General features: G+C 39.2%; 2 protein-coding genes across 3 annotated transcripts; one reads left to right on the top strand and one right to left on the bottom strand.

Moving 5' to 3' along the window:
- Nucleotides 1-10,130: 10,130 nt before the first annotated feature.
- Nucleotides 10,131-12,098, bottom strand: Unc50 (Unc50 RNA binding protein). Its single transcript, XM_046621790.2, has 7 exons — nt 11,859-12,098; nt 11,570-11,685; nt 11,357-11,508; nt 11,014-11,200; nt 10,749-10,882; nt 10,486-10,587; nt 10,131-10,352 (listed from the first exon to the last, which is right to left on the bottom strand). The coding sequence occupies exons 2-7, from the start codon at nt 11,659-11,661 to the stop codon at nt 10,216-10,218; spliced, it is 804 nt and encodes a 267-aa protein (XP_046477746.1). The 5' UTR covers nt 11,662-11,685; nt 11,859-12,098; the 3' UTR covers nt 10,131-10,215.
- Nucleotides 12,099-12,230: 132 nt separating this feature from the next.
- Nucleotides 12,231-15,962, top strand: Ets97D (DNA-binding protein Ets97D). 2 transcript variants are annotated; one of them, XM_046622553.2, is made up of 7 exons: nt 12,231-12,410; nt 12,516-12,759; nt 12,836-13,133; nt 13,238-13,388; nt 14,151-14,242; nt 14,317-14,551; nt 14,719-15,962. In XM_046622553.2, the coding sequence occupies exons 3-7, from the start codon at nt 12,843-12,845 to the stop codon at nt 15,234-15,236; spliced, it is 1,287 nt and encodes a 428-aa protein (XP_046478509.1). In that variant the 5' UTR covers nt 12,231-12,410; nt 12,516-12,759; nt 12,836-12,842; the 3' UTR covers nt 15,237-15,962. The 2 variants fall into 2 exon arrangements, with proteins under 2 accessions (XP_046478509.1, XP_068991241.1); XM_069135140.1 differs by lacking the exon at nt 12,516-12,759.
- The last annotated feature ends 1,665 nt before the right edge of the window (nt 15,963-17,627 follow it).

Consider the following 17,627-nt stretch of genomic DNA (forward strand, 5'->3'; position numbering starts at 1 on the left):
CGTGGTTCCTGGTTCATGTTTACAATAAATTATTTCAATTCGTTTTTCGCGCAAGCCGAAATTCAGTAGCTGTCGGTCCGCTAATAAAATTTCTCGACTTCCAGGATAAGCGCTCCGTGGTTCCTGGTTCATGTTTACAATAAATTATTTCAATTCGTTTTTCGCGCAATCCCATATTCGGTAGCTGTCAGTCCGCTAATAAAATTTCTCGACTTCCAGGATAAGCGCTCCGTGGTTCCTGGTTCATGTTTACAATAAATTATTTCAATTCGTTTTTCGCGCAACCCCAAATTCGGTAGCTGTCAGTCCGCTAATAAAATTTCTCGACTTCCAGGATAAGCGCTCCGTGGTTCCTGGTTCATGTTTACAACAAATTATTTCAATTCGTTTTTCGCGCAACCCCAAATTCGGTAGCTGTCAGTCCGCTAATAAAATTCCTCGACTTCCAGGATAAGCGCTCCGTGGTTCCTGGTTCATGTTTACAACAAATTATTTCAATTCGTTTTTCGCGCAACCCCAAATTCGGTAGCTGTCAGTCCGCTAATAAAATTTCTCGACTTCCAGGATAAGCGCTCCGTGGTTCCTGGTTCATGTTTACAATAAATTATTTCAATTCGTTTTTCGCGCAAGCCGAAATTCAGTAGCTGTCGGTCCGCTAATAAAATTTCTCGACTTCCAGGATAAGCGCTCCGTGGTTCCTGGTTCATGTTTACAATAAATTATTTCAATTCGTTTTTCGCGCAAGCCGAAATTCAGTAGCTGTCGGTCCGCTAATAAAATTTCTCGACTTCCAGGATAAGCGCTCCGTGGTTCCTGGTTCATGTTTACAATAAATTATTTCAATTCGTTTTTCGCGCAAGCCGAAATTCAGTAGCTGTCGGTCCGCTAATAAAATTTCTCGACTTCCAGGATAAGCGCTCCGTGGTTCCTGGTTCATGTTTACAATAAATTATTTCAATTCGTTTTTCGCGCAAGCCGAAATTCAGTAGCTGTCGGTCCGCTAATAAAATTTCTCGACTTCCAGGATAAGCGCTCCGTGGTTCCTGGTTCATGTTTACAATAAATTATTTCAATTCGTTTTTCGCGCAAGCCGAAATTCAGTAGCTGTCGGTCCGCTAATAAAATTTCTCGACTTCCAGGATAAGCGCTCCGTGGTTCCTGGTTCATGTTTACAATAAATTATTTCAATTCGTTTTTCGCGCAATCCCATATTCGGTAGCTGTCAGTCCGCTAATAAAATTTCTCGACTTCCAGGATAAGCGCTCCGTGGTTCCTGGTTCATGTTTACAATAAATTATTTCAATTCGTTTTTCGCGCAAGCCGAAATTCAGTAGCTGTCGGTCCGCTAATAAAATTTCTCGACTTCCAGGATAAGCGCTCCGTGGTTCCTGGTTCATGTTTACAATAAATTATTTCAATTCGTTTTTCGCGCAAGCCGAAATTCAGTAGCTGTCGGTCCGCTAATAAAATTTCTCGACTTCCAGGATAAGCGCTCCGTGGTTCCTGGTTCATGTTTACAATAAATTATTTCAATTCGTTTTTCGCGCAACCCCAAATTCGGTAGCTGTCGGTCCGCTGATAAAATTTCTCGACTTCCAGGATAAGCGCTCCGTGGTTCCTGGTTCATGTTTACAATAAATTATTTCAATTCGTTTTTCGCGCAAGCCGAAATTCAGTAGCTGTCGGTCCGCTAATAAAATTTCTCGACTTCCAGGATAAGCGCTCCGTGGTTCCTGGTTCATGTTTACAATAAATTATTTCAATTCGTTTTTCGCGCAATCCCATATTCGGTAGCTGTCAGTCCGCTAATAAAATTTCTCGACTTCCAGGATAAGCGCTCCGTGGTTCCTGGTTCATGTTTACAATAAATTATTTCAATTCGTTTTTCGCGCAACCCCAAATTCGGTAGCTGTCAGTCCGCTAATAAAATTCCTCGACTTCCAGGATAAGCGCTCCGTGGTTCCTGGTTCATGTTTACAACAAATTATTTCAATTCGTTTTTCGCGCAACCCCAAATTCGGTAGCTGTCAGTCCGCTAATAAAATTTCTCGACTTCCAGGATAAGCGCTCCGTGGTTCCTGGTTCATGTTTACAATAAATTATTTCAATTCGTTTTTCGCGCAAGCCGAAATTCAGTAGCTGTCGGTCCGCTAATAAAATTTCTCGACTTCCAGGATAAGCGCTCCGTGGTTCCTGGTTCATGTTTACAATAAATTATTTCAATTCGTTTTTCGCGCAAGCCGAAATTCAGTAGCTGTCGGTCCGCTAATAAAATTTCTCGACTTCCAGGATAAGCGCTCCGTGGTTCCTGGTTCATGTTTACAATAAATTATTTCAATTCGTTTTTCGCGCAAGCCGAAATTCAGTAGCTGTCGGTCCGCTAATAAAATTTCTCGACTTCCAGGATAAGCGCTCCGTGGTTCCTGGTTCATGTTTACAATAAATTATTTCAATTCGTTTTTCGCGCAAGCCGAAATTCAGTAGCTGTCGGTCCGCTAATAAAATTTCTCGACTTCCAGGATAAGCGCTCCGTGGTTCCTGGTTCATGTTTACAATAAATTATTTCAATTCGTTTTTCGCGCAAGCCGAAATTCAGTAGCTGTCGGTCCGCTAATAAAATTTCTCGACTTCCAGGATAAGCGCTCCGTGGTTCCTGGTTCATGTTTACAATAAATTATTTCAATTCGTTTTTCGCGCAATCCCATATTCGGTAGCTGTCAGTCCGCTAATAAAATTTCTCGACTTCCAGGATAAGCGCTCCGTGGTTCCTGGTTCATGTTTACAACAAATTATTTCAATTCGTTTTTCGCGCAACCCCAAATTCGGTAGCTGTCAGTCCGCTAATAAAATTCCTCGACTTCCAGGATAAGCGCTCCGTGGTTCCTGGTTCATGTTTACAACAAATTATTTCAATTCGTTTTTCGCGCAACCCCAAATTCGGTAGCTGTCAGTCCGCTAATAAAATTTCTCGACTTCCAGGATAAGCGCTCCGTGGTTCCTGGTTCATGTTTACAATAAATTATTTCAATTCGTTTTTCGCGCAATCCCATATTCGGTAGCTGTCAGTCCGCTAATAAAATTTCTCGACTTCCAGGATAAGGTTGCTGGGTGAGTAAAACACTTTTATAATATTTGATGGCAATTGTAATTATATTTCATCTGAAATATTACAAACTTGTCACGGTTACAATAAATTATTTCAATTCATTTTTCGTGCAAGCACATATTCAGTAGCTATAAATAATCTTATACAATTTATTATATTATTAATTAATTAATTAATATTCTTATAATATTTAATGGCAATTGTAATTATATTTCATCTGAAATATTACAAACTTGTCACGGTTACAATAAATTATTTCAATTCATTTTTCGTGCAAGCACATATTCAGTAGCTATGAATAATCTTGTACAATTTATTATATTATCAATTAATTAATTAATTACATTAATCCTTACACAATATTTTTGATGTGTTCCTATACTAAAAATATTTATTACTATTCCAGGTATTACCCGAGGTGGTCGGAGGTGGACGAGGAGGAGGACGAGCTGGACGAGGAGAAGGACCAGGTGGACGAGGAGGAGGACGAGGTGGACGAGGAGGAGGCGGGGTGGGTCGTGGGAGAGGACCTCTCCTCTCCTCAGAGGAGGGGAGGGGGAGGGGCAGGGAAGGGGGCGGGGAGGGGGAAGGGACGGGAAGGGAAGGGAAGGGATGGGGCGGGTGGCGGGGCGGGGGCGGGTGGCGGGGAGGGGGGCGGGAGGGGGGAGGGCGGGTGGGAGGGAGGGCGGGAGGGAGGGAGGGACGGCGGGAGGGCGGGAGGGTGGGCGGGAGGGAGGGAGTGGACGACGGATGTCAGTGCAAGTCCCCCACACGCCCACCCACCCGCCCGGCCCTTCCCTCTCCCTCCCGCCCTCCCTCCCACCCTCCCTCCCTCCCACCCTCCCGCCCTCCCTCCCGCCCTCCCTCCCCCTTCCCCCCCCCCCCCCCCTCCCCCTCCCCCTCCCCCTCCCCCTTCCCTTCCCTTCCCTTCCCTTCCCTTCCCGTCCCTTCCCCCTCCCCGCCCGCCTCGCGCCCTTCCCTGCCCCTCCCCCTCCTCTCCTCTGAGGAGAGGAGAGGTCCTCTCCCACGACCCACCCCGCCTCCTCCTCGTCCACCTCGTCCTCCTCCTCGTCCACCTGGTTCGCCTCCTCGTCCAGCTCGTCCTCCTCCTCGTCCACCTCCGACCACCTCGGATAATACCTGGAATAGTAATAAATATTTTTAGTATAGGAACACATCAAAAATATTGTGTGAGGATTAATGTAATTAATTAATTATTTGATAATATAATAAATTGTACAAGATTATTCATAGCTACTGAATATGTGCTTGCACGAAAAATGAATTGAAATAATTTATTGTAACCGTGACAAGTTTGTAATATTTCAGATGAAATATAATTACAATTGCCATTAAATATTATAAGAATATTAATTAATTAATTAATAATATAATAAATTGTATAAGATTATTTGTAGCTACTGAATATGTGCTTGCACGAAAAATAAATTGAAATAATTTATTGTAACCGTGACAAGTTTGTAATATTTCAGATGAAATATAATTGCAATTGCCATCAAATATTATAAAAGTGTTTTACTCACCCAGCAACCTTATCCTGGAAGTCGAGAAATTTTATTAGCGGACTGACAGCTACCGAATTTGGTGTTGCGCGAAAAACGAATTGAAATAATTTATTGTAAACATGAACCAGGAACCACGGAGCGCTTATCCTGGAAGTCGAGAAATTTTATTAGCGGACCGACAGCTACTGAATTTCGGCTTGCGCGAAAAACGAATTGAAATAATTTATTGTAAACATGAACCAGGAACCACGGAGCGCTTATCCTGGAAGTCGAGAAATTTTATTAGCGGACCGACAGCTACTGAATTTCGGCTTGCGCGAAAAACGAATTGAAATAATTTATTGTAAACATGAACCAGGAACCACGGAGCGCTTATCCTGGAAGTCGAGAAATTTTATCAGCGGACCGACAGCTACCGAATTTGGGGTTGCGCGAAAAACGAATTGAAATAATTTATTGTAAACATGAACCAGGAACCACGGAGCGCTTATCCTGGAAGTCGAGAAATTTTATTAGCGGACCGACAGCTACTGAATTTCGGCTTGCGCGAAAAACGAATTGAAATAATTTATTGTAAACATGAACCAGGAACCACGGAGCGCTTATCCTGGAAGTCGAGAAATTTTATTAGCGGACCGACAGCTACTGAATTTCGGCTTGCGCGAAAAACGAATTGAAATAATTTATTGTAAACATGAACCAGGAACCACGGAGCGCTTATCCTGGAAGTCGAGAAATTTTATCAGCGGACCGACAGCTACCGAATTTGGGGTTGCGCGAAAAACGAATTGAAATAATTTATTGTAAACATGAACCAGGAACCACGGAGCGCTTATCCTGGAAGTCGAGAAATTTTATTAGCGGACCGACAGCTACTGAATTTCGGCTTGCGCGAAAAACGAATTGAAATAATTTATTGTAAACATGAACCAGGAACCACGGAGCGCTTATCCTGGAAGTCGAGAAATTTTATTAGCGGACCGACAGCTACTGAATTTCGGCTTGCGCGAAAAACGAATTGAAATAATTCATTGTAAACATGAACCAGGAACCACGGAGCGCTTATCCTGGAAGTCGAGAAATTTTATTAGCGGACTGACAGCTACCGAATTTGGGGTTGCGCGAAAAACGAATTGAAATAATTTATTGTAAACATGAACCAGGAACCACGGAGCGCTTATCCTGGAAGTCGAGTTTCACCGCGTAGCGGACCCGAAGCGCGAGATCCGGGAGGTTGAGAACCCGGGACTCGAAATACGTAGCGAACCTGAAGCGCGGGATCCGGGAGGTTGAGAACCCGGTACTCGAAATTTGCGGAGCGCGCCTCTCATCCGTCCGCTCTACTGCGCGGTTGTTTCCAGACTGAGGAATTCGGCTAGCTGATTTTGAATTGGTGACGTCACTTTCTGAACGTCCGACATCCAAACTATGGTTTCGAACTTTGATACTATGTATGATGATGTATGATGTACGATGTATGATGTATGATGTATGAGGTATGATGTATGAGGTATGATGATATGTTATGATGTATAATGATTTTAGCTTTCACATTTCATACAAGAAATACGCACTTTATCTCTCCTGCCGATTCCAGACTCAAGCGGCCAGGCCCTTCGATGGTCAGCCGTTGACTGAAGATATATTCTTCAGTGAACGGGTCGGCTAATAACGCTGCCGTTCTGCGACAGTTGGATGATGAAAAATTTCGCTCGTATCTTTCAAATGTGTGTTAAAATACACTCGAAGTGTTAAGAAGCGTCGTTCTTTCTCTCCCTATCACCTTTCTAGGTCTTTAAACCACTACGCAGCGTTAAATACCGTCTCATATACGAAGCATCCATTTCATCTCGTTCAAAATTAGCGCATCCGTGATGTATTACAGTTACTCTGAATTTTTTTCCATCCGAATACTTTTCGAAAAACAATTCAGCTCCTCTACCCAACGCAGATACTTCACTTGCGACCAGCTAAAACAACGTTTCGATTCTATGCCCATGAAAATTCAAGATCGAGAGAGCAAATGAAAAGTTGTTGGAATAATTATGAATACTAATGTTATGGAATACATCGAGCGCGCGTCGAATAGAATCCCATTTCGAAATGAATAATTCTTCTCTTTTCATATCATAGCTAATCTGCTAATATAGCTAAATAGGATGGTTGGAGGTGTTCGGAAATGTTAGGAGGTGGTCGGCGCTGGCAGAAGGTGATAGGGGGTGGTCGAAAGTGGCCATTGATGGTCGGAGGTGGCAGGGGGAGGTAGGAGGTGTTCGAAAATGGTAGGACATTTCAAAAGTTAAAGTCGACGATGATCCGGTGCATCAATTTTATCGTATATTTGATAAATTATTCCTAAATACATTGAAACATATGTATTTGTAATGAAATATCATGCAATGGGCTGTGTAAACTATAAACTATAATTTCTATCGAATAGCTGCTTTTATGTCAACAGGGCTTTGAGACTCAGTTCAATTCGTCCTCCTCCTCGTCCACCTCCGACCACCTCCAACAATCGCTAACCACCTCGAACAACCACCGATAACCACCTCGGGTTGTACCTGGAATAGCAATAAATATTTTCAGTATCAGAACATATCAAAAATATTACGTGAGGATTAATATTTAAAAAGTGCTGGAATAAATCTTTTCTGGCACTATTCGGACGCAATTTTGCGAGACGAATCGATTTAGCGCAGTCCGGATACGCTGCGAGCAGCGGATACAAAGTTACAGCCAAAAAACCAGAACCTCAGATTTCGACATTTTTCAGCAGGTGCATTTTCCTTCGTAACTTCCTTCCTGTTGATCCCACGCTCCTTTCGCTGCGTTTTCTGAGTTCCTGGGGGTCCAATTAGTCAGGAAACGGTCGTTTAGATCGAATCTGAGACTAAAAATTTTCGGCTCCAAAAATGAAGAAAAAGTAAGGCTAACCCCTTTGCATTTTTGGCGAAAATCTCAGCGATTTCGAAAAGTGATGGAATAAATTCTTTCTGGCACTATTCCGACGTAATTTTGCCAGAAAAATCGATTGGGCGCAGTCCCGATACGCTGCGATCAACGCATCAAAAGTTACAGCCAAAAAACGAGAACCTGTGTTTTCGGCATTTTTCAGCAGGTGCTTTTTCCTTCGCAATTACTCTCCTGTTGATCCCACGCTCTTTTCGCTGCGTTCGCCGAGTTCCTGGGGGTCCAATCAGTCAGAAAAGGGTCATCTAAATCGAATCTGAGACCAAAAATTCTCGGCTCCAAAAATGAAAAAAAAGTAAGGCTAACCCCTTTGTATTTTTGGCGAAAATTTTCGCGATTTTCAAAAGTGCTGGAATAAATTAATTGTGGCACTATTCCGACGTAATTTTGCGAGAGAAATCGATCGGGCGCAGTCCCAATACGCTGCGATCAACGCATCGAAAGTTACAGCCAAAAAAAGAAAACCTGAAATTTCGACATTTTTCAGCAGGTGCTTTTTTCCTCGTATCTTCTCTCCCGTTGCTCCCACGCTCCTTTTGCTGCGTTTTCTGAGTTCCTTGGGGTCCAATTGGTCGGGAAAGAGTCATACGAATCAATTCTGGGACGAAAAATTTCTTGGTCAAAAAAAAAGGAAGGTTAACCCCTTTGTATTTTTGGCGAAAATTTTCGCGATTTTCAAAAGTGCTGGAATAAATTAATTGTGGCACCATTCCGACGTAATTTTGCGAGAGAAATCGATTGGGCGCAGCCCCAACACGCTGCGATCAACGCATCATAAGTTACAGCCAAAAAACGAGAACCTGTGATTTCGACATTTTTCAGCAGGTGCTTTTTCCTTCGTATTTTCTCTCCTGTTGATCCCACTCTCTTTTCGCTGCGTTTTCTGAGTTCCTAGGGGTCCGATTAGTCAGGTAAGGGTCATTTAGATCGAATCTAAGACCAAAAATTTTCGGCTCCAAAAATGAAGAAAAAGTAAGGCTAACCCCTTTGCATTTTTGGCGAAAATTTTCGCGATTTTGGAAAGTGCTGGAATGAATTCTTTCATGCACTATTCCGATGTAATTTAGCGAGAGAAATCGATTGGGCGCAGCCCCAATACGCTGCGATCAACGCATCATAAGTTACAGCCAAAAAACGAGAACCTGTGATTTCGACATTTTTCAGCAGGTGCTTTTTTCCTCGTATCCTCTCTCCCGTTGATCCCACGCTCCTTTTGCTGCGTTTTCTGAGTTCCTTGGGGTCCAATTGGTCGGGAAAGAGTCATACGAATCAATTCTGAGACGAAAAAATTTTTGGTCAAAAAAAAAGGAAGGTTAACCCCTTTGTATTTTTGGCGAAAATTTTCGCGATTTTCAAAAGTGCTGGAATAAATTAATTGTGGCACTATTCCGACGTAATTTTGCGAGAGAAATCGATCGGGCGCAGTCCCAATACGCTGCGATCAACGCATCGAAATTTACAGCCAAAAAACGAGAACCAGTGTTTTCGACATTTTTCAGCAGGTGCTTTTTTCCTCGTATTTTCTCTCCCGTTGATCCCACGCTCCTTTTGCTGCGTTTTCTGAGTTCCTTGGGGTCCAATTGGTTGGGAAAGAGTCATACGAATCAATTCTGAGACGAAAAATTTTTTGGTCAAAAAAAAAGGAAGGTTAACCCCTTTGTATTTTTGGCGAAAATTTTCGCGATTTTCAAAAGTGCTGGAATAAATTAATTGTGGCACTATTCCGACGTAATTTTGCGAGAGAAATCGATCGGGCGCAGTCCCAATACGCTGCGATCAACGCATCGAAATTTACAGCCAAAAAACGAGAACCAGTGTTTTCGACATTTTTCAGCAGGTGCTTTTTCCTTCGCAATTACTCTCCTGTTGATTCCACGCTCTTTTCGCTGCGTTCGCCGAGTTCCTGGGGGTCTAAACAGTCAGGAAAGGGTCATCTAAATCGAATCTGAGACCAAAAATTTTCGGCTCCAAAAATGAAAAAAAAGTAAGGCTAACCCCTCTGCACTTTTGGCGACTAGCTAAAACAGCGTTTCGATTCTAACAGGAAACTTGACTACAATATCGTATCAGTAATGTCGTACAACTAGTTCAAAAATGCCGTACTCTTTCGTATATAAGTCAAGGTTTATCTTGCTGAAATGACCGCCAAAAACTGTCTTTGACTTATACGCGGGGTCGACTTATAGTCGGGAGTATTAGAAAATTTACCGGACTGAAATTTCTTTTGATTAATAGTTCAATCATAAAACTAGACCAATGGAATTCAACCTGCGATATTTTCATTTACCCAAGTTTTTTTGATAAAATGTACTTACCAAAAAATTTTGCAATTTATAAATTAATATGTAAATATATTTTTCTGATATCAATTTTGTCGTAGGAGTCGACTTATACTCAGTACCTAAAAACTGTCCCGAAATGCAGACTGAAAACTAGAGGTAGACTTGTATCCGGAGTCGACTACCATTCAGAACAATATGGTATATAATCACGGATACGGTAACATTTCTTTCTGGACTGAAGTATATAATACAGAAGTTTTTTTATTTGCAAATCAGACGATATACTATACAATAATAGTTCTATTCTTATCTCAAAACATGTACAATTTTAAACAACTCGTTCAAGGTAAAAGGTCATCACAAGATGGCTGATGTTCAAGCCTATTGCCAGGCTTATAATATATGTTAAGACCATTACGGGTAGCGGAGCTAATATCAAGTGTGTTTTGTGAAGGATCTGTACACCTAAAAGAAATATAATTATTTTTCTTTACTTACAATCCATAGAATTACATCTACAAATATATATGATGGATTCTATTTGCTATAATACTGTCTCCAATTGGAAAAATACGAAAAACATGTAATATATACTTACTAGCGTATCCCAAGAATGTAATGTAAATGTAGTAGCTAACAGCGATTAGCCAAAATGTATTTCCAATGAATCGAGAAAAGAATCCCTCGTGGCTTATCAGTCCTGTGAAAACGAATCATCATTAATTCATCTTCGGTGAATATTTAAATGGTGAATCATCGCTTGATATATGTATTCTGCAAGATTGGTCAAGTCCAATTTGGGAATTCTAATATTCATGAGTAGGTGTTACAGTAAATTTCCAATAAATGCATAGTTCTCACCATTATACAAAAATAGCTGTATAAAATGTAGAATCGTAAGAGGTGGAAAAAACGCGTTAAGGTGAATGTCAAATGCATATCCCCATTCGACATCCTGGACATTGTTAATTCTTAAGTAACGATTACTTACGAACCTAGAAATAAGTAGAATTAATTAATCAACTGTATCTTGAAGATGTCTCATCAAAACTGAATACATTTTCTGTTTTGCTGCCTGAATGAAATGAACAAGTACCAGGTTTTTCAAATTTGAGTAAATCCTTACCAGAATAACGTGGCTACAATTATCCCTGCTCCAATACAGTCTACCAAAATGACGTAGAACAGGAATTTGAAAAATTGGAAAAATCCTAGCCCTGATACAACTGCAAAGCCTATCGATGAGATGCACAACCAGCAACTCAGTAGAACCAAAAATGCAGGATCGTCCCTGGCGAACTGGGATTTTGTCTCTACACAATCAAAAATACAATATATCAGAACTATTTGTAATCAAAAACGAAAATAGATTATGTATTTAGTTAGATTACTTTGAGATTATTTTCAGTTATCAATGAAGAAGTCACTAATTTTTATGGTTTCAGACTTGATCTCAAGTTTAAACTCACGCTTTCGGCTCTGAAAGTTTCTGTATACTTTTTGTGGATCTGTAAAAAGATACAACATTTGCCAAAGAGCAAATTCAAAATCCATCTGCTCAAACTTCAATAATTTCCTCAGATACTTATAGCATTTTGTTGCTGCTCCCATGCAGTCCTGTCTGTGGAATAATTATATGGTAAGTTGAGAGCTCCGGTTGATTCGTATGAGGTTCGACATACCTGTAAGTCACTGGCATTGGTAGCGGGGACCCTGATTTGAAAGATAACGGGGAAGTGCTGCGACTTATTGGAGGCGAGGTTGTATACTTCATTTTTTCAAAGTTCGACTGAATTTTCTGTATGTTTAGAAAGGGAGAAAAAAATGAACTTTTATCAAAGCGAAAAAACATTTTTATTATCTGCTGTTCCATTAATCTTAAAGAAAAAAAATTTCAGACAGTTGACGCATTACGAGGTGATGAAATGAAGTTCAAATAACAAAAATTGAAAATGTTGAAATCTACAAAACCTTTACAGCGAAGACATCAAATTGTCAAATTCTTGTAGGTTAACTAGGAATCTTGGAATCTTCGATTAAACGACAGTTTGTAAAATTCTTGCTTCAATCTCATTGCCATGCGGCAGAAATGTGCAATTCCACATCTATGGTCAATACCATTCCGTATTACTTTACTTTTAATTCTTTCACTGTGGTTTAGAGCCTGAATCAGAAACACGAATGACGCCATACAGATGACGTTTAACATTAAGCCAGCATCTCCATATCTTGAACCCACGCGACAGTTATTACAAAGTTAGACACCGTCCGCGTCATCGGGAATAGAGGACAGCCAATGGGTGAGTGAATTCAGGGAATGTTTTTTTTTTACCCATGGCGCCCGTGGCGCTGTGCGTCTGTCATTGTATACGCGTGCGAAAAGTTCATAATCACAATTTCATCAAGCTTACGAATTTGCGTACCAGTACTTAATTGACGATCAAGTTTACAAGGGGTGGATTTTTTCTGAAGGACGAGGTCACTGATGGAAAAAAATTACCGATGAAAAATTTCGGAAAAAGGGTGAGCATCCGCATTGTACTCCGAATCTGTTGTATGCTAGGGAAAATACCCTAACCTAACCTAAAATACTTGACTTAATTTAACATTCTCTTTTTATATAATTAGATCACCGCTATATGACTGTAAGATTTCTTCAATTCGCAACACGTAAGAAGCATCTGTTTCCAACCATCGACGTAACTTTATGACGGATAAAAAATTCTGTTTACTTCGTCAATCACGGTATCCTAACCCCAAAGAAAACGCTCGTTCTGCCCGTTCTGACTGAGCATTCGGATATTTTCGCATGTGCTTAACGATAAGTGTCTTGTCTTACTACACTACCATCGAAAAAAGATACAGCAATCAGGTATCCTTCTTGAACCCATCCTTTTTAGTTAACCTTTTGCCAACTGTATCTGATAATTTGTTAATCTCATTCGCAGGTTCAACATGGATGATGACTCAGATTTTGTTATGATAAAAAGGATAAAGATGGAACCAGAAGCAATTTTGTCCCAGGAAGATGACATAATGGCTCAGCTTCAGCAGGAGAGTTCAGATTTAGAAGTAGAGCCCAGTTTTGCACTAGACGGAGTAACTAATGGAGACGATGCTAACGAAGGTGTACTGATGCAGCACATGGACATAAGAGAGCCATTATCAACCTTAAGAAATCTACTCGAACAAAGACTGGGTGTTGAATTAATGGACTATTCCTTTTGGCTCCAAGATGCTCAGATGGTACGTGATATGAAAGAAACGAAATACCAATGAAAATTTATCAATAACAACGCATTTGCAATATGTTGTATACCTCGTTATTACAATTCAAATTACATCAACAGCTTGAGAGTCACAAAAATTTGGTTGACCAATGCGTTCAGGGGGAGGGACTAGTACAAGTCAATGTTCAAATAAAAGCCAATCAGAGACGCATTAATATTGTGGATGTCTTGAAACCTGCTGAAGATTACATCGAGTTGGCTGAAAACACATGTGAGTAAATTTTTTGTATCCAATGTTGTGCTTTTTTCTAAGCAACTGCGCTAAGAAATTTGTGACTATTACATTTTGCATGTCAGATCAGTCAAAATTGCACATGTTCACTCTTGTTATTAGTTTCTAATGACATTCTCAAATAAATTTCATTCAAATATGATATGTATTGATGTGATTTAATTATCAGTAATTTATGTATATTTGTATAAAACTGATTGAATAACTTATTTCATCAACATTACTTTGTCATCTTAGGGTTCCAAGTAAATATTTGGTATGCTTGCAATTTTTTAGATCTCAAACTCCTCAGAAAAGTGTTAATTAATTAATTTGTGAACAGAAACAATGTTGTATTTTGCCATATCCTCTCAGCAAAGTTTAATTTTTAAAATTAAAATTTAATACATCTTTTCAAAAACATTCATACTCACTCCTACAAATTAGAAACTACAAATTGAAATCAAATCAATAATCATCTTGGAATCAAGATGACACTCATTCATTTTTTTTTAAAAATGGTCATTTGTTTGTTTCCATGTGACCACTATCAATAGCTAATAGCCAATGAAGTGAAATTCATTTTACAAAGTTTGAACCACCATTCACATGACAGATTTCTGTTTTGTTATCGCAGAAAATAAGGTTTCACGCCAATTAAATAGTACTATGATAGTCGTGTATCTTTCTCATTTGTCAAAGTAAACTAATACTAATATCTCTACATGCTGAAAGTCTTACTTTTCTCATCCTATCATACAGCAGAGCAAAGCTCAGCGGCGGCAACACCCAATGAAGAGGGAAAGCAGAATGTCATCAGGTGGATGGTAGACCCACAGTATAGGAAGGAACAGGTAAACAATCTCAGTTAGTTAGATAAAGATATTCAGTAATATTTTCACTTACAGTATATTATTTGTCTGTTTAGGAACGTCTGAAAATACCAGCAAGTCCCAAAGACTGGTCTCAAGCCCATGTAAAGCATTGGTTGCAGTGGGCTGTCAGGCAGTTCAATTTAGTTTCTCTGAGACTAGCCGACTGGAACATCACAGGCTCACAACTCTGCAATTTAACCCTTGACGAATTTCAATCAAAAGTTCCACTCGATCCTGGCGATGTTTTTTGGACACATTTGGAGTTGCTCAGGAAATGCAAGTTTGTTGGTAAGTATTTGTAATATGTTTACTGTTTGCTTCACTTTTCTATTTCAAATTCTACGAGTACTTATTTCTAACAGTGGTTTACAGAATTTAGCTCTTCACATTTGTTAAAATTTTTTTGAATTTCATGAAATTACATGTATTTCATATAAATAATAATTATTTCGCAGCTGTTGTCCAGAAGGATCCTCCCATGGCATCAAACGGTAATACCGACGAACTTAAGTCGGCAAAGGTCAGGAATCAGAAGACCCCAAAAGCACGTAGTTTGAATCAGCAGCCCCGGTTAGTGAGTGTTCCGATGGGAAGTGTTGACTCGCCTGGAATAACGATTGCGACGTCAAACCGAACAGGAAGCAACGGTCAAATTCAACTGTGGCAATTTCTGTTGGAATTATTAACGGATCGAGAGCACAGAGGAGCTATTCAGTGGTTAGGAACGGAAGGAGAGTTTAAACTTAATCAACCCGAAGTAGTCGCTCAGCTTTGGGGAGCTCGAAAAAATAAACCTTCGATGAATTATGAAAAACTGAGCAGAGCACTCCGGTATTATTATGACGGGGACATGATATCGAAAGTTCATGGAAAGCGATTCGTATACAAGTTTGTTTGCGACCTTAAACAGCTGTTAGGATATTCTGCCGCGGAACTTAGTCGGCTTGTCGAAGAAGGTAGAAGATACTTCTGAAAAGAATATAAGTGTGGTAATACGCAGTTAACACAGTTATGATGTTATTACAGTTGGAGTATTTGCCAATAAAGAGTTCAATTAACGAACGGCAAGCAAGGAAAAATTTACATGAACTTTATAAACAATAGATTATTATTACTTTGTGGCTGTAAGATTTAAATCCACTAAAGAAACAAACTGAAACGGTAGAATTGTGGTTCTTTTAAATCATTCTTGCTTCTTGGTGTGAATTTAATCTGTTCAACGTTAAAACTCTTTTCTTATGGATTACATTTTGCAAACGTAGTTGACATAAAGACAAGGTTGTTAATGTACATGAAAGTGGAGTATATGTGAAAGGAGTCAGCTTTAGGTGCGAAGATCCACCTAGTCAAGTTGAGTAATGCTCCTGAAAAACAAGATCGAAGTAAACTATTTACCAATAAAATAACGGCTTTGGCTAACTTTTGTACATGAAAATCTTTTTATAAGCCGCGATCAAAGTTTTCGATATGCAGGACATTCCTAAACCAAAATTGACTTCTTCCACGTAATGATACCATATATATTTTAATTCCAAGTAAAATAAAGACGAAGTAGTTATGAATCTTGGTTTCGCTTCTGTAACATGATACAAGATTGAAAGCGTACTTGTGTATTCAAATTATTGTTGACAGAACCTTGCAATTGTTTGATCGTATTTAAGTAACAAGGGATTATAATTATAAATGTATATATGTGTGTGTGTGTGTGTGTGTGTGTGTGTGTGTGTGTGTGTGTGTGTGTGTGTGTGTGTGTGTGTGTGTGTGTGTGTGTGTATGTATGTATGTATATATATATATATATATATATATATATATATATATATATATATATATATATTTATAGATAATATAGATAGTAGGTAATAGATCGTAAAATTCAGAATAGCGTTAATAACAGTTTTGACATTAGAAATTCTGTATTTTTTATATCAACGGGGATTGTAGATGTATAAAACAAGTTTTACCAAATAATGCAAGATTGAATAATCGCAATTATTTTTATTAACATATCTATAGTTTATATAGACAAACGATAAATAACTGTATATACATTACATGCATATAGTATATATCCTACGTACACGTGAAAGTTTGTACAACTGTTGATGGTAAAAATTTATTTCAATGATGAAAATGAAATAAACGAAAATTATTTAGTTATTTTTGGATAAAGAAAAGCAATATGATTACGTAGTTGAAATACATATGTACATACATATATTCATTTACAACAGGAGCAACGGTAAATAAGTGAAGGTAAAAAAAAAAAAAAAATAAAGAACCAATAAGAAAAACTCGAATGTAAAGTGATTGCGAACTCTCTCTCTTTGCGGTACGATCGTTTACGATTCACTTTTAACACAGAGCATCACACCGGAACTGACATACTACTCATTGGCAAAGGCAGCACTCATCGCCAATACCAGAGAATCTAGCCTGTGAGATATCGGATGCGACGTCACAAGTTAGGGTCTCAGGGAATCGGCGATGCGGCAGGCTATACACGCCCGCCCGCCATGCCTTCCGTTTTTCCTTATTTCCATCCATTCATCCTTCCTCCTCGTTATTTTCCTTCTCTATAATTTCTTGCAAGAATTCTTCTCTCATTCGTTGTTTGTTCTCGCGGTCAATATTTCTTTCCCCCTGTCTCCCTCTTTCTCTCGATAATTATTTTATACGGATCTATTGATGGTGATGATCATGATGATGAGGATGATGATGGTCCATCGTCGGGGCACCGACGACCGGGAAAGTTAGCAAGCTGTACAGTGGACTTCGTATCTTCGAATTTTCATTCCCTACTATACAACCTACTACCTCACCCAGGCATCGCCGCAATAATTTATGGATATTCGAAATTCTTTGCTCATTATTTTCGTCGCTTTTTCGCGTTCGTATTCCGTTTGTTTTTTCGAAAATTTCAACATTTTTTCTCAAATTTATATTGCGTACTTTCCAGTGACAAAGAAAAAAAGCAACGTTTTCATTAAACAAGTTTTTTTTTTCTACGTAGGTATGGAAAGGTGGTCGAATTCAGAGTAAGAAAAATTATACAATAATCCAATTTTTCTCAAAACAGTATATGTATAATACGGAGGTGGTTCGATTGGTTAGAAAGTCCAGCTATATACGAACTAAGGGTACACGTATCATATTATAAAGCAAGAGTTCAAAGTGACGTATATATAAAATTGAATAAAACAAAAATGATATAGCAGGTATCGTGTCCTTACTATCTCTGATGAAGATACTATAGAATCAATTAAGAAGTTCCGGTAAAATTGTGTGCCGAATATTTACTTGCCCCGTTTAGTTTATAAAATTTATAAAGCAAAATTTCTAATTAATTTCGATATCTCACCTT

The sequence above is a fragment of the Neodiprion pinetum genome, chromosome 4 (genome assembly GCF_021155775.2).
Source record: "Neodiprion pinetum isolate iyNeoPine1 chromosome 4, iyNeoPine1.2, whole genome shotgun sequence".
Taxonomy (NCBI): Eukaryota; Metazoa; Arthropoda; class Insecta; order Hymenoptera; family Diprionidae; genus Neodiprion; species Neodiprion pinetum.

Bases quoted from the DNA above. Each gene is read 5' to 3' on its own strand.
- Unc50 (XM_046621790.2), bottom strand. From the start codon at position 11,661: ATGAAGTATACAACCTCGCCTCCAATAAGTCGCAGCACTTCCCCGTTA. The intron at 11,509-11,569 runs GTATGTCGAACC...ATTATTCCACAG, and splicing joins CCAATGCCAGTGACTTACAG to ACAGGACTGCATGGGAGCAG. The intron at 10,883-11,013 runs GTAAGGATTTAC...ACTTATTTCTAG, and splicing joins ATTGTAGCCACGTTATTCTG to GTTCGTAAGTAATCGTTACT.
- Ets97D (XM_046622553.2), top strand. From the start codon at position 12,843: ATGGATGATGACTCAGATTTTGTTATGATAAAAAGGATAAAGATGGAA. The intron at 13,389-14,150 runs GTGAGTAAATTT...CCTATCATACAG, and splicing joins CGAGTTGGCTGAAAACACAT to CAGAGCAAAGCTCAGCGGCG. The intron at 14,243-14,316 runs GTAAACAATCTC...TTGTCTGTTTAG, and splicing joins CACAGTATAGGAAGGAACAG to GAACGTCTGAAAATACCAGC.